The sequence below is a fragment of the Diabrotica undecimpunctata genome, chromosome 3 (genome assembly GCF_040954645.1).
Source record: "Diabrotica undecimpunctata isolate CICGRU chromosome 3, icDiaUnde3, whole genome shotgun sequence".
Lineage (NCBI taxonomy): Eukaryota > Metazoa > Arthropoda > Insecta > Coleoptera > Chrysomelidae > Diabrotica > Diabrotica undecimpunctata.
The window spans coordinates 134586102-134600417 of NC_092805.1; the positions used below are offsets into that span (position 1 = coordinate 134586102).

At 33.5% G+C, this 14316-nt stretch overlaps 1 protein-coding gene across 6 annotated transcripts in view; it reads right to left on the bottom strand.

Moving 5' to 3' along the window:
- LOC140437434 (voltage-gated inwardly rectifying potassium channel KCNH6-like) overlaps nt 1-14316 on the bottom strand; it is a 713853-nt gene that overhangs the window by 454423 nt on the left and 245114 nt on the right. For all 6 annotated transcript variants that reach the window (XM_072526970.1, XM_072526969.1, XM_072526966.1 and 3 more), the window contains one exon: nt 7508-7608. In XM_072526970.1, the coding sequence (XP_072383071.1) occupies nt 7508-7608 (101 nt within the window). The remainder of the gene's footprint in view (nt 1-7507; nt 7609-14316) is intronic.

A 14316-nucleotide genomic window follows, 5' to 3' on the forward strand; every position in this document is an offset into this window, starting at 1 on the left:
ACCTCATCGTAATATACTCTTTAGAGACTGATGTTATTTTTTTACAGCAGATTTGCAAGACCTTTGCAGGCGTATTATACATGTAACGCGGTCCCCTTATCCTCTAGACAGATAAAAAGTGTTTTCTGTCAAATCTATATGACTCAAAATGCTTTTTGAGCCAGCAATGTCCAGTAAGTAGTTCCACTATTCTGGACTGTTTTAGTACTAGTCTATTTCCACACACTTGTAGAGACTTATTTTGTCCATTAGCCTTCTCGGTACTCCAGCTAGTGTCACTCTATTTCGACTTTTAACCATAGTAAACACATTTAAACAGTTTCACAACTTAGGCCGTATGAAAATAAGTGCCTTTAGGGCTGCTTGACTGTCAAATTAGATCACATTTCTGTGTGATTTACCTTCTTCTTCATGTGCCGAGCTCGATTATCGAGTGTTGGTTATCAAATTGGCTATAGTAATTTTGTTGACGGCAGCTCGGAAAAGAGATGCAGAGGATCTGTTAAACCAATCTCTCAGGTTTCTAAGCCATGACGTTCTTCTTTGACCTGGCCCCCTTCTTCCGTCTACCTTACCTTGTATTATTAAATGGAGTATATTATATATCTCTGGGTGGTGCATAACATGGCCTAAATATTCAAGTTTGCGATTTTTAACTGTTTTGACGACTTCCGTAACTTTTCCCATCCGATGCAAAACAACTTCGTTACGAACTCTATCCACCCAACTTATTCGTAGGACTCTCCGATACACTCAGATTTTAAAGGCTTCCTGTTTCTTGAGAAGTGTATCCGTCAAAGTCCAACCTTCGACACCATACAAAAGAGTAGAGAACACATAACATCTCACTAATCTAATTTTCAGACTTAAAGTAATATTGTTTCCACATAACAGTTTCTTCATCTTAAAGAATGCAGCTCTGGCCTTCTCTATCCGTATTCTAATTTCTTTGCTTATGTCCCAGTTCTCCTTTAGATTACAACCAAAGTAAGTGATACTGTTAGTTCTCTCCAGTTGTTCACCATTAAGCAACCACTTCCGGTTGCATTGGCGTTTTACTGACGACCATCATCTTTGTCTTTGCGGCGCTTAGCTTAAGGCCATATTCATCAAACGTTGTGGTAATCCTATTAATTAGATGTTGAAGTTCTTCGTAATTGCTTGCACTTAACACTGTGTCATCCGCATAACTCAAATTATTAATATTGACGCCATTCATTTTTATACCACATTGAACATTATCCATTGCTTTATTGAAAACGAACTCAGAATAGATGTTAAATAGTAGCGGGGACAAAATGCAGCCCTGCCTTACTCCTCTTCGTATTTGAAGCTCTTCATAAGTTTCCCGGCCAATCCTGATGTTTGCACGTTGATGCCAGTAAATAATAATAATAGTCTCCCGTTTTATACCGCTGTCGCGGCTTTGGGAGTATAGCAGGGTAGTCTGCTATATCTAGGGCCTACGGTATACAAGGAAGGTAACATGGCCAGTGCTACGCTTCAACCGTCTATTATTACCCCTGGTTTTACCCAAGGTACTCATTTTTATTCAGGCTGAGTCGACCTGGGGCCTATAGACATTTTTAAAATGTCTAGATGTTCTTGCCGGCGGTGGGATTCGAACCCCGGACCACCGGCTTGCGAGTCAAGCATCCTACCGCTTGCGCTACGCAGGCCCTTAAAACACTTTACTGATGCCAGTAAAGATTTTTAATAATGCGTAGGTCTTTATCATCAATACCTACCTGCTGAAGAATACCATTTCAGTATGTTTACTCGATCAAAGACCTTCTCAAAGTCAATAAAACACATATAAACTGGATGTCCGACATCTCTGCATCTCTGTACAATAACCTGATTTACCTGCTGCTCTAAAATAATCTCGAGTATGTTACGCTACAACATAATGCTTGTTGCAAAAATTTACATTATCTCGGCTTACATTGCAGCTAGAAGCCTCTTTTTTTTTAATCTTGAGTAGCTCGTCGAAATATGAATAACTACATAGTTTTCACTGGCCGGGAAATATGGGAAACTTCGGAAAAATTGATTCCATTTAAAATTTACCGTAAAAACTTACTTTTTTTAATTTGGCTGGATTAGTCTGTTGCAGCATTAATAATGATGACATAATTTTCACCCCCCCCCCCGAATTCTCGGAAAATCCCGGAAATCAACATAATTATAATTAATATAAGGAATATAATAATATAATGTGTAAAAAATTACCTAAAATTTATAAAATTAAATATTATTACATCATTGATATAAAATGAAAAAAAAAATATATGTGGGGGGGAGGGGATGAAAATTATATCATTATTATTAATACTGCGACAGACTTTTCCAGTCAAATTAAAAAAAAGTGTTTACAGTGAATTTCAAATGGACTCAATTTTTCCAATGTTTCCCATATTTCCCGGCCGGTGAAAACTATTTAGCTATTCATATTTCGACTAGCTACCCCATATTAAAAAAAGATGCTTCTAGCTGCACTGGAAGCAGTGCAGCGCGATAATGTAAATTTGTAAAAAGTGTTTCAATTTGAAGTTCCGATCTCGACAAAAAAAACGGAGCTGAAACAGTTATCACCTACACTTTCCTATGTCGATCTTTCGAAAGTACCTTCGTTTCGAAGGGCTGTAAGTTACGAAAAATTGGATGAATTTTATAGCTATAAGTTTCAATATAGAGTTTAGATTTTTATTCAAAATTTGTGCAAATTTTATTTCTTAATGTTTATAAACAATGGAGATATGATTTTTTTAAAAATAGTCCCTAACTTCGTTCCTGTTGATCATAGAAGGATTTTTTTAAATGTTAAATGAGCTTTTTTACCAGCTATCCAATGGTTGTACGTACAAATCTATATCTTAAAAAATATAGAAGTTATTACAATTATTTTTAAGTAAAAAACATACCACTTTTTCAAACGTTTATTTTGTAAATAATTTCGATGAAAACGCAATATGCATTTAACTTCTGAGATAGTTTAATTCTTAAAGAATCCTATGAAATTTGCTAAATGTGTCTGTTATCATTAATAGAGCAAGTTCAGGCGTTTAAATATTTAGCCTCAGGGATAAATAAATTAAATAACTTTTAAACTATTTGACCGATCGGGGAGACATTTCACACAAATTTAAAAGACGGTAATTCCTCGATGTTTAAATGTATTAATTACATTTTATTTTATTAATAAAAAAATTTATAAAATTTATAAATTAGTGTAAAAAAACTGCTTTTTTGCAAATATATCCGTAAATTATTTATCAATTTTAATTTAAAAGACGGGAAAATAAAGCTATTCCTGATATCAAAAATGATATAAATATTGTTTATGTAAAATATAAGGTAAAAAACTTATAGACAAAAATTCAAATTGTGACCATACATTATTGTTTAAAAAAAAAAGCAAAGTAAAAATACGAGTACTTTTTCATAAGCTTCTGCGAAAAATGTTGCCGTGAAATCGATTATTTTTGACTGAAGGTGCACGACATACCTAGGACCGTAGGCGTCTCAAAATACCGCGTGTATCTTATTCTGCATGAAATTTTGGGCATGAGAAAACTGTCGGCTCAATGGTAACCGCGTTTGCACCAGAGACCAACGAACAGTCAAAACAGTGAACGGCGAACGTGCTCCGAAGAAGGCGAAGACTATCCCATCGGCCGGAAAAATGATGGCCACCATGGGATTCACAAGAGGTGCTCTACATCGACTACCTGGAGAAGGATAAAACGGTCACAAGGCTCTACTATGCCCAATTATTCGTCTGACTCGACGCAGAAAAAGCGACACCATTTAGCAAAGAAAAAAGGGCTCTTACACCATGACAACGCTCAATCAACTGGCTCATACCTCCGTCGTCGCCATAGCAAAATTGGTCGAGATGGGCTTCGAATTGTTGCTCTATCCTCTATAATCTTTAGATTTGATCCCGTCGACTTTGTTTTATTTCCAGACATGAAAAGGGCATTCGCCGGGCAGAAATTTAAGTTGAATAAAGAGGTCATCGCCGCTATAGAAGCCTATTTTGTATACCTCGAGAGAACGTATTTTTCAGACGATTTAAAGAAGTTAAAAACTAGATCAACTATATCGAGCTAAAAGAAGACTACTCTAAAAAGTAAATCGCTACTTTACCAAAATTTTCGTTTTTCTTTTGTAGGCTAATTGCTCACCGGACCGCCCTATTATAATATAGATATACAAAAGTAAGCAATCTAGACACTGCGTTCACCTGTGATCAGCTTTAGATTGATATTAAAATCCAGAAGTTTAGAAATAAGAAAACCTAAAAAAGCATAAACAATAAACAGAGTGTAGACCAATACAACTATACAATTTCCGTAATGTACAAAAAAAGGTTGTAAACTTTATCACAAATTAGTAACAGGTAAATAATCAAAATTGGAAGTAAACAAACATATTGAAATCTACAATTGAAGTAGAAACTACAGCGTATCAAATAATGAAATTTTTTTGGAAAAATTATTTCGAGAGACTGCATAGCAAAAATAATAAATATTTTGATCAAAAGCAAGGCAGTTACCTTAACGGTAAATAATACACTTTTAATACGAAATTGATAAAGCTGGGACAATTTTTCTAATAACCTGTTATAATCAGTTACCAAATTTTAATTCCTTTAATTTAATTAATATAGATTGTCTAGATTAATTGATCTTAGTAGACAGGAGCTGAAAATGGTCATGAATGTGGCGAGTGGACACTGACCAATGAGGAATCACCACTGTAATATGTACGCTAAATAAACGATGGTACAGGGAAGAAAGGAATATGTCATCTATTGAAAATAGATAGATTGATAGGTGACATTCGGCCAGTATGATATTTTTTAATAATGATAGTTTATACGCAAATGCTTAGACAAGGAAAGACAGAAGACAGGTAACACTCATTTAATAAATCTTTAAAAAGTGAAGCCAGTTTCGATGTGACCGCCATGTTTTGGTGCCTGTATGTTGTCCATTACTATCTCTCGCAGGGTTACCAGGTCTACTGATTTTTCAGTAGATCTACAGATTTCAACTTCAGTTTACTAATTTACTGAAACACTATATCGATCCACTAAAAATAGGTAATGATAAAATCATGTTCAAAAAATGATCATTATATCAGTGTTTAATTATAAATTTTGGAAAAAATCTATTTATTGACATAAATCCATTATTCTCAATCTATTGAAGAAATAAAATATGAACTGGCAACCTTTTTGGTGGCGGTTTGGCTTCAGTCAATTCCATATGATTACACGTCTCGTCTCTTTCCTTGTCTAAGACGCAAATGTAAAGGTATAGTCCACTCAGCTTGAGAATATTTTGACAGAGTCATTTTCGCAAATATACTAATACAAAATATTCCCTTTCACACCTTATTAACAACTGAAATAAACTTACAGTTGCAGATTTCTTTATTTAAAACAAAGAAGAATATTCATGCAAAATGGGAGAATATATTTTTTATTTTTTTATTTAAAACCTTCTATTTGTAAATACCAATCTAGAATTAGCGAAACAATTTCAAAAATAACCATTAAAGTCGTTGTTTTACCTGATAACCTGAGTGTTCATGCTCATTGCTCCGATTGACAATGCTTCCGATCAGGAAAAAACAACTACAATCGATTAACATCTCTGTAGAATGAGATTTTGAAAATAAAAAAACTGTTTATAATGGGTAACCTTAACGGTAGAACAGGGGAACTACGCGAAATGAGGTAGTGGGAAGTTTTGGAGAGGCAGAAAGAAATGACAACGGAGAACGACTTGTGAAACGTTGTTGAGAATACAACTTAAAAATATGGAATTAGGATCTTGATTTACTGTGATATCTTTCCTTAACTAAGTAAGTTTCCCATAAAACTCTGCAACTTTACGTAAAACTATTCATCCATATTTTGACCCAGTCAAATGTCATATAAATGTCAAATGTCACATAAATGACACATATTGTGTCACGTGGTCTGTCAAATTGTAAATTAGTATGAATTAAAAATGGTTGCGGCCGACTAGCAGATAATAGTTGAACATAACATAAAGAACTTTCTGACCATGCACTGTATATAAATATATCGAGCTCAGTTTTACGGATGTGACGTAACCACCTAAAATCTGCTTTGGTTATCGACTGAGGACATCTATGTATGTGAGTTAGAAGTTAGAATATAGAAGCAAAAGTTTGTTCATATAACTATTTTAGTGAGCTCTTTGTGAACAGCTCTTTGAATATCCTCACAAGTAGACGAGATCAAGTAATTATAAACCGTTTAAGAATTGGTCATACTGCTGTCACACACAAATTTTTAATCACTAAAGATCCACCGCCAATTTGCAATAACTGCTCCACTTCATTGACAGTGAAACACTTCCTACTTGACTGCCCATGTTTCCAAAATCAAAGAAGAACACATGGAATTCCAGACGACCTCAAATCCATCTTGACAGATAAAAATTTAAATGTATTAAGTTATTTAAAAGATATAAAATTGTATAATACTATTTAATGTACATAATCGTATTAAAACTATTGTGTTTGTCATCCCACTAATAACCCTGCGTGGTTGATGTGGTATAAGTGTTTTAAATAAAAACAAAAAAAAAACTATTTTATATTAAAAATACCATATTTTCAAAAATATTTTAAATGGAAATGAATTTTTGACTGGTATTAACAATATTTTCAGTTATTTCATATTTTAAATCTAAGTTCGTTGAGGATTTAAGATAATGTAAGCTACAATCTACCCTATCTTCAGCGCTGTTATAACTATAATTTAAATAGAATTTTTAAATGGATCACTTAAAAACGATCTGGTAAGATACGAAAACAATTTTTCTAAGTAATGCTTTTAAATAAGTATTTACTAAATCTAATACACACCAACATATTCTCTAAAACTGGTTAAACATAATTTGGCTCTGGTGTACTTTCTGAATGTGAAAACTTAATAAAAAATTTTATAACTTAAAATACATTATGTAAATATGTATTATGCTTCCAAAAATAAAAAAAACACGTTGTCACTATCACGTTGCAACAATCATTTCGAAGCCAGAACTAAATGTAGAACTTTTCGTAATTTTTGAACCCTTGAACAAAAATTACATTCTAAATCTAGCATAACATTATATATACATATATATATATATATATATATATATATATATATATATATATATATATATATATATATATATATATATATATATATATATATATATATATATAATATCTATTAAAAAAATTATACATGTTGTGCATTTATTATCGACAAAAAACGACTGTTAGTTTGTAAGGTGTTTTTTTTTTAGATAATTGGTAAAACAAATTTTTTATTATTGGAAATTTCTATTCGTACAATAAGTTTTTATGATTTTTAAAACAGTTAATTCTGACATTCAGAAAATTCACTGCAATCCATAATTCAATGGACAATAGAAAAAAAAAACAAAGTATAAACACATCTAAAACTTACAAAGACTAACGGTAGGGTATCCAGTTTTAAAGCATTGTCGTCTAGCTATGGCATCTAAACTGGTAGCATGCGAAACTCTATTCTGTATGACGTGATGTTGCCTAAAACGAAACAGATGTAAGTCATAACTATTAAATTATAAAATAAACTTGTTTGTAAAACTGGGAAGATATTTACTTTTAGGAAATGCATTTGTGTAAAAAATAAATAAATTCAAATGTCTGGGGGAATTACACCGGTCTTTTTTTATTCTAAAGAACTACCAAGATGTTTATTAAAATTAGAGACAGACTCACTAGTATCACTTAGGCTTTAACAATTCACTAAGCAAATATAAACATATACAATGTGCATCTAACATTGCTTTGCTTTTAACTTTTCACTTAAACAAAGGGCTTTTAACTGTTGCTTCTTCTACCAAAATATCTGTTTTTAAGTAGCTGGATATCATCAACATTGTATTGTTAAAAAATATTAGTAACGTTTGGCACACTGTAACAGTCTTTCTCTTACAGTTACGTGAAGGTTGGATATCAACATGGCAATTTTAACTTAATTTATGGCAGCTGTAAAAGGTCGACCGTAATACAAGGCGAAAATGGAGATGGGCGGGACATGTTGCACGAATGAAAGACGGTAGATGGACAAAACGGGCAGACAAGCCAAGCCGGGAAAGAAACACAAACATGTTGGACCGAAGACATCAAAAGAATTGCAACCAATTGGATTTCGGAGATGCAAAACAGAAATAGATAAACATATCTCTAGAGGAGGCCTATGTTCAACAATGGAAAAATTAGGGCTAATGATGACGATATTAATAATAAATCTGTCAAAGTAAGTTTTATGTTTTTTATGTTAGTTTTTTAAGTACTTCTCTCTATCAAATCCTACATTTCATATAAAGTAAACATTTATTTATACTCTTCATTTCCAATACTTTAGTAAAATCAGAGGACTTTTTTTAATTTTTGTATTTTTCATTCCAATTTGTTTTATTCTAAACTGTTACCATTACGTCAACTATATTACCGATTTTTCATCATATTTAGTAAAAAGTGACTTTGTTTTCTCATCCTTGTTCTGTAATTTTGGAGTGTCCTGATTTCATTGTATTTTTAAAACACTAATCAAAAAAATTTCGTAAATACTATCTCAAGGTAAACGTTTTTTACGTAAATTTTACTTATCCCGCCAACTTTAAAGCAACATTTGGGAAAATTAATGACGATTCTAATATAATTTAAACTCTTTCGTCGCTCCAATTGCAATTTACGAAACGGAGACCTTGCATTCAAAAACAAGTACGTGGAATTCGTAGACGCAAACACAGAGGGTGAATCATTCTTCCTTAATATTTACATTTATTGAGTACTGTAATCGAATTATGTCCATAAATATTGGTATTAGAATAGCTTTATGAATACAAAAAACAAAATTTATAAAAATAAAGATCAAAATGTAGTTGACAAACATAGTAAAGTTTTTTTTTTTTTTTTTTTTTTTATTTCAAAATACATGTCTCGGCTGCTGTGGCCATTGACACGAGGAACTGTGTTACAGAAAACAATAAATTAAGTTACATTGATATCTAAAAAAAAAGAAAATACAAAACTAGCAGATGAATACAAAATTAAAATATAGATAGGTGATACAATTACAACAGGTGATATAATTTACAGTTTTTAAGGAACTCTATCACATTAGACATATTGTTTTTGGAATTTAAAATATCACATAAACTTCCGTGGATACCATGTTTTATCCGTGCTGCTGCGTACTGGTTACATTCCACAAGTATATGGTGTACACTTAGACGGGAGTTGCAATATTGGCAGTTTGGAGGTTCTTCTGGAACCATCAGATATCCGTGGGTTAGCCGGGTGTGCCCAATTCTAAGCCTTCTAATGATGGTCTTCGATTTTCTTTCCGTAGAAAAAATTCTAGGTCCTAAAATGTTTGGTTGGATGGACTTTAGTTGGGTAGTGCACCTGTTCCATTGATTTTGCCACATTGAGGTAGATAACTTTTTAATTTCAATTATTATATCTTGAAACAATTGGCATTTTTCATCTGTAAGGTCAGAGCAACGTGCTTCATTTGCTGCGTGGTCAGCATTCTCATTTCCTTTAATACCAACATGTGAAGGATTCCATATCATCGAAACCGAAGTGTTGGATTTAGCAAGTGCTGTAAATCTTTCGTGGATCTCATTAACTAACGGATTTGATGTGTAGATTTTTCTAATGGAATTTATGGATGATAATGAATCTGTACAGATTGCTAAGTTTTTGGTACCCTGCATTGGAACCTCCAGAGCTTTAAGTATGGCGTAGAGTTCTGCTGTGAATATACTGGTAATCTTGGGTAGTCTATACATTGCTAGTCTGTTATTTGTGGAAGTAACGGCACATCCGACACTTTCTTCGTCTTTAGATGCATCTGTGAATATTATGTTATCAAACTTGCCTCTATTAATTATGTCATTAAAAGTTTGTTTCATGAGTATCGTGGAGGTTTCCATTTTCTTATATCTGCACAAATTTACGTTAAAGTCAGGTAATATTTTTAGCCAAGGTGGAGTATTGGGCTGATTAATGGGGGTGGTAAGATTTAGGTCAAAATTTTCTAAGAGTGGGGATAGAAACTGTAGTGATGAATTGGCAGTAGCTCTACTGTGTGCTCCTGTTAATTGAAAATTTTTAATAAGTTGGAATGATATATTATTTGGGTTTGCAGAGACCTTAGCAAAATAGGAGTTTAGTAGACGTTGTCTTCTAATATTTAGAGGGGGTTCACACGATTCGACATATATGCTTTCTGTAGGGCTAGATCTGAAGGCTCCAAGGCATATTCTTAATGAAGTGTTTTGAATTGTATCTAGTGATTTTAAATAAGTTTTAGGGGCAGACATATATAATATCGATCCATAGTCTAACTTAGATCTTATTAGGGCTCTGTATAAACTTAATAGAACTTCTTCTTCGGCTCCCCATTGTCGATTGGCTAGTGATTTTAAGAGATTTATATTTTTTGAGGCACTGGCTTTAGTTTTTTCTATATGTCTCTTCCATGTTAATTTTTTGTCGAAAATTACCCCTAAAAATTTGTGATTTTCAACTACTTGTAGTGGATGCTCTTTTAATTTTATGAGTGGAAGAGTTTGTTTATATTTTTTGCTAAAGTTAATCACTTTAGACTTTGTAGGCGAGAAGCTAAAACCAATGTTGTTAGACCAGTGAGAAATGTTATCAATAGTATTTTGCAAAAGAGTGCTAGTGGAGCTTGTTACTTTACCCGAGCAGTAAATAACTAGATCATCCGCATAGATATTATGTTTGACAGGGGGTTGTACTAAGGAACTAAGGTCGTTAAGAAGCAGTAAAAATAAGGTTGTGCTGAGGACTGATCCTTGAGGTACTCCTGTCTCCAGGATATATGAGGGAGACATTTTACCATTTGCAGAAACTTTGAAACTTCTGTTAGTTAAAAAATTCTCAACAAATAGATATATGTTTCCAGATAAATTAGACTCTTTAAGTTTTTCTAGAATTGCCGGCCTTGATGCTGTGTCAAAAGCACTTTCTATATCGAGTGAGACAGTTATAAGGTCGTTTCTATTAGAGAATGCTTCTATGATATCGGATTGAAGAGTGATAAGATTATCGATCGTGCAACGATTTGGACGAAATCCTGATTGAGCGGTATTGATAATATTATGTTTTTCAAGATACCAAAGTAAGCGTTTGTTGACAATTTTTTCCAGGAGTTTGCAAAGTGTGCACGTTAATGAGATGGGTCTAAATGACATAGTTGTATTGGCAGAAGTATCATTTTTCTTGAGTGGAATTGTTATAGCTTGTCGCCAAAGTGTTGGAAATTGGTTACCTAGCCATATGTTGTTGTAGAATTCTAGTAACTTTATTAGGGTATCTTCATGTAGATTTTTTAGGAATATCGATGGAATGCCATCCGGCCCTGCAGCACTGATCTTTAGGGAGTTAACAGCTTCGACTAATTCGTCGATTGTTAGTGGGAGATTGACAGGATGATCATTGGAATTTGGACGTACAACACCTTTATTTTTTATGTTTGTTGGTCCAGTACAGTTGTTATCAAGTTTAGATTTATTTAAATAGTATTTGGCAAGTGTGTTTACAATCTGCTGGTCATCAGTTATGACATTGTTATTTTCTATAATGGCTGGAATTTTGTATGTTGTATATCTACCTTTCATCTGTTTTATTTTAGTCCATATTTGACTAGAAGGTGTGTCGGAAGTTATGCTACTGATGTATTTGTTCCATGAGTTCTTTTTGCTTTCTTTAACAATTCGCTTAGATTTAGCTCTTAGTTTTCTAAGATTTATTAGGTCCGCTTGGTTTCTAGTTTTACGATATCGGTTTAATGCTTTTTTACAATCTTTTATAGCTAGTTTACATGATTCATTCCACCACGGAACATATTTTTTGGAGGGATCAAAGTAGTATTTACCGATGCATTTTTCAGCAGAAGTTATAATACAATTAATCAACATGTTAAGATCTTCATCAGCAGAATTCGTAAAGGAGATTTCATTTGTTTGTTCCTTGACAATTAAGTTAAATAGATCCCAGTCAGCGTGAGCAATTTTCCACTTAATTTGGCTTTGTCTTTGTGAGTTCTCATTGTTAGAAATTAAAATGGGAAAATGGTTACTGCCGTAGAGACTTTCCAGTGTTTTCCATGTAAGATGAGTAGATAATTCTGGATTACATATGCTTAAATCAATGGAAGAGAGAGTACCTGTTTGAATATGAAAGTATGTGTTGCTTCCAGTGTTTAGAAAATTAAGGTTGGAATTGATTATGATATTTTCAATCATTTTGCCTCTACCGAAAGTATTACTGGAGCCCCACATAGTGCTATGTGCATTAAAATCTCCAACTAAAATAAATGGTTCAGGAAGTTGGTTAGTTAGATTTGTAATTTCGAGAGCTGTTAGGGTATAATAGGGAGGAATATATACGTTGCAAATTACGATTTTATTTGGACACCAAACAGTAACGGCAACGGCTTCTAGAGTTGTTGTTAAGGGAAATTCTTGATGGAACATATCTGTAGAAATAAATATGGAGCTTCCACCACTAGCTCGTGCGTGTGATGTTCGTATAAAGTGGTAGCCAACGTAATTTTTAAGGTATGGATTATGGTTTTTAGTGAAATTGGTTTCTTGCAAACAAATGAAATCGGGTGCAGTATCAGCAACAAGCAGTTGGAGATTTTCTAGATGGGGGTAAAACCCATCACAATTCCACTGGATTAAATTGAATGAGAAGAATATTAGAAGGGGGGATTTTTCAGTGCTGCGACCTTTGGGATCGATCGGAAAGGCACTCATCGTCAGTTAGATCGCTTGATGAAATTGGGTCTGATAAACTTGTGGCTTCAGAGGATTCTAGTTGTAGTTGTTTCTTGATCTTTTTACTTAGACGGGTAAATCGGTTTTTTAAGGATCTATCTGAAAGATTTGGATATATAGTATGCAGGTTTAAAAGTAGACTTTTTACATCATCCGTGAGCTTTTTCGCTTCCGAATAAGGATCAGAATGTCCAAAACTATTTTCAAGGAAGAAAAAGAAATTGTCTATGGGTATTTTAAAGGTTTGTGGGTTCTTTTTGTATGCTTCTTGGATTGTTCTCTTGGTCGTTTCGGTTAATACTAATTCTGTTGGAGTATCAGGTTTGTGCTTTTTTTTCTTAGCTTTGAGACCTTTTTTGGGGGAAGCTGATAGAGGAGGAAGCATATCTAACAATGGTTGAGCTTCTTTCTCAGGAATTTCAGGGCTTGTTAGTTCACTAGGAGTTTCTATTTCAGAGTGTCCTCGTTTTTGAGATATTTGTGTTATGTCGATTTGGTCTGATTGTGTTTCAGTGTTGGATTGAGTTTCAGTGTTGGAGTCTTTATTTTCGATTTGTGGCTCTTTGGCATTATGTGTAGAGGGAGATGAAATTTTTACGGATGAGTTGGGGCTTGTTGGTATATATTCGGTTGGGAGTGTATTGTCTGTTGGAGGATTTGGACAGTTGGAGGCTATATGTCCTGTTTGTTTACAGATAAAACAATGTACTTTATCTGTAGAAAGGAAGATTCTGTGTTCATTCCCTTCAAAGGAAATAAGTACTGATGTTTGTAATTCAAAATCTTCGGAGGGAGGGTATACGTAAACTTGGCGTCTGAAACTTAATACGTGTGAATATTCGTCCCCAGGAATGCCTGCTCTTAAATAGGATATAGGAGATGCGATGCGAAGTCCAAGATTTTTAATGCTATTTTCAACTATGTCATGTGGTAAGAACGGAGATACATTAGATATAATTATTCTTTTAGCAGAGGAAATAAGTCTTCGGATATTTAAAGAAACATCTCCTATCTGTATTATAGGATGTGAATCTATGAGCTGGTCAACAAGATTAGTATTAGAAAGATAGATACAAATGCGATTGTTTGATATCCTAGATGCAAAGGAGACTTGTTTAGGGCCTATTATATCACCTATAGCTTTAACGTAATCGTACAATTTCAGATTTTCTTCGGCATGCATCACAATGGCTTGATGTTTGCTTGGGAAAGTTGGCCGTGGAATTGTTTTCGCTACTGATACATAGGATAAAACTTGGTTTTGTGTTTGAGACATATTTACTGTTTTGGTATTTGGTACGCCACTGCTCATGTAGTCAAAAGCAATTGCGTTTTTAGTTGAAATTATAATTTAGCTTCTATGTGTTATGGTAAAGTTTCAGCTTTTTATTCATTTTAAAATAAAAAT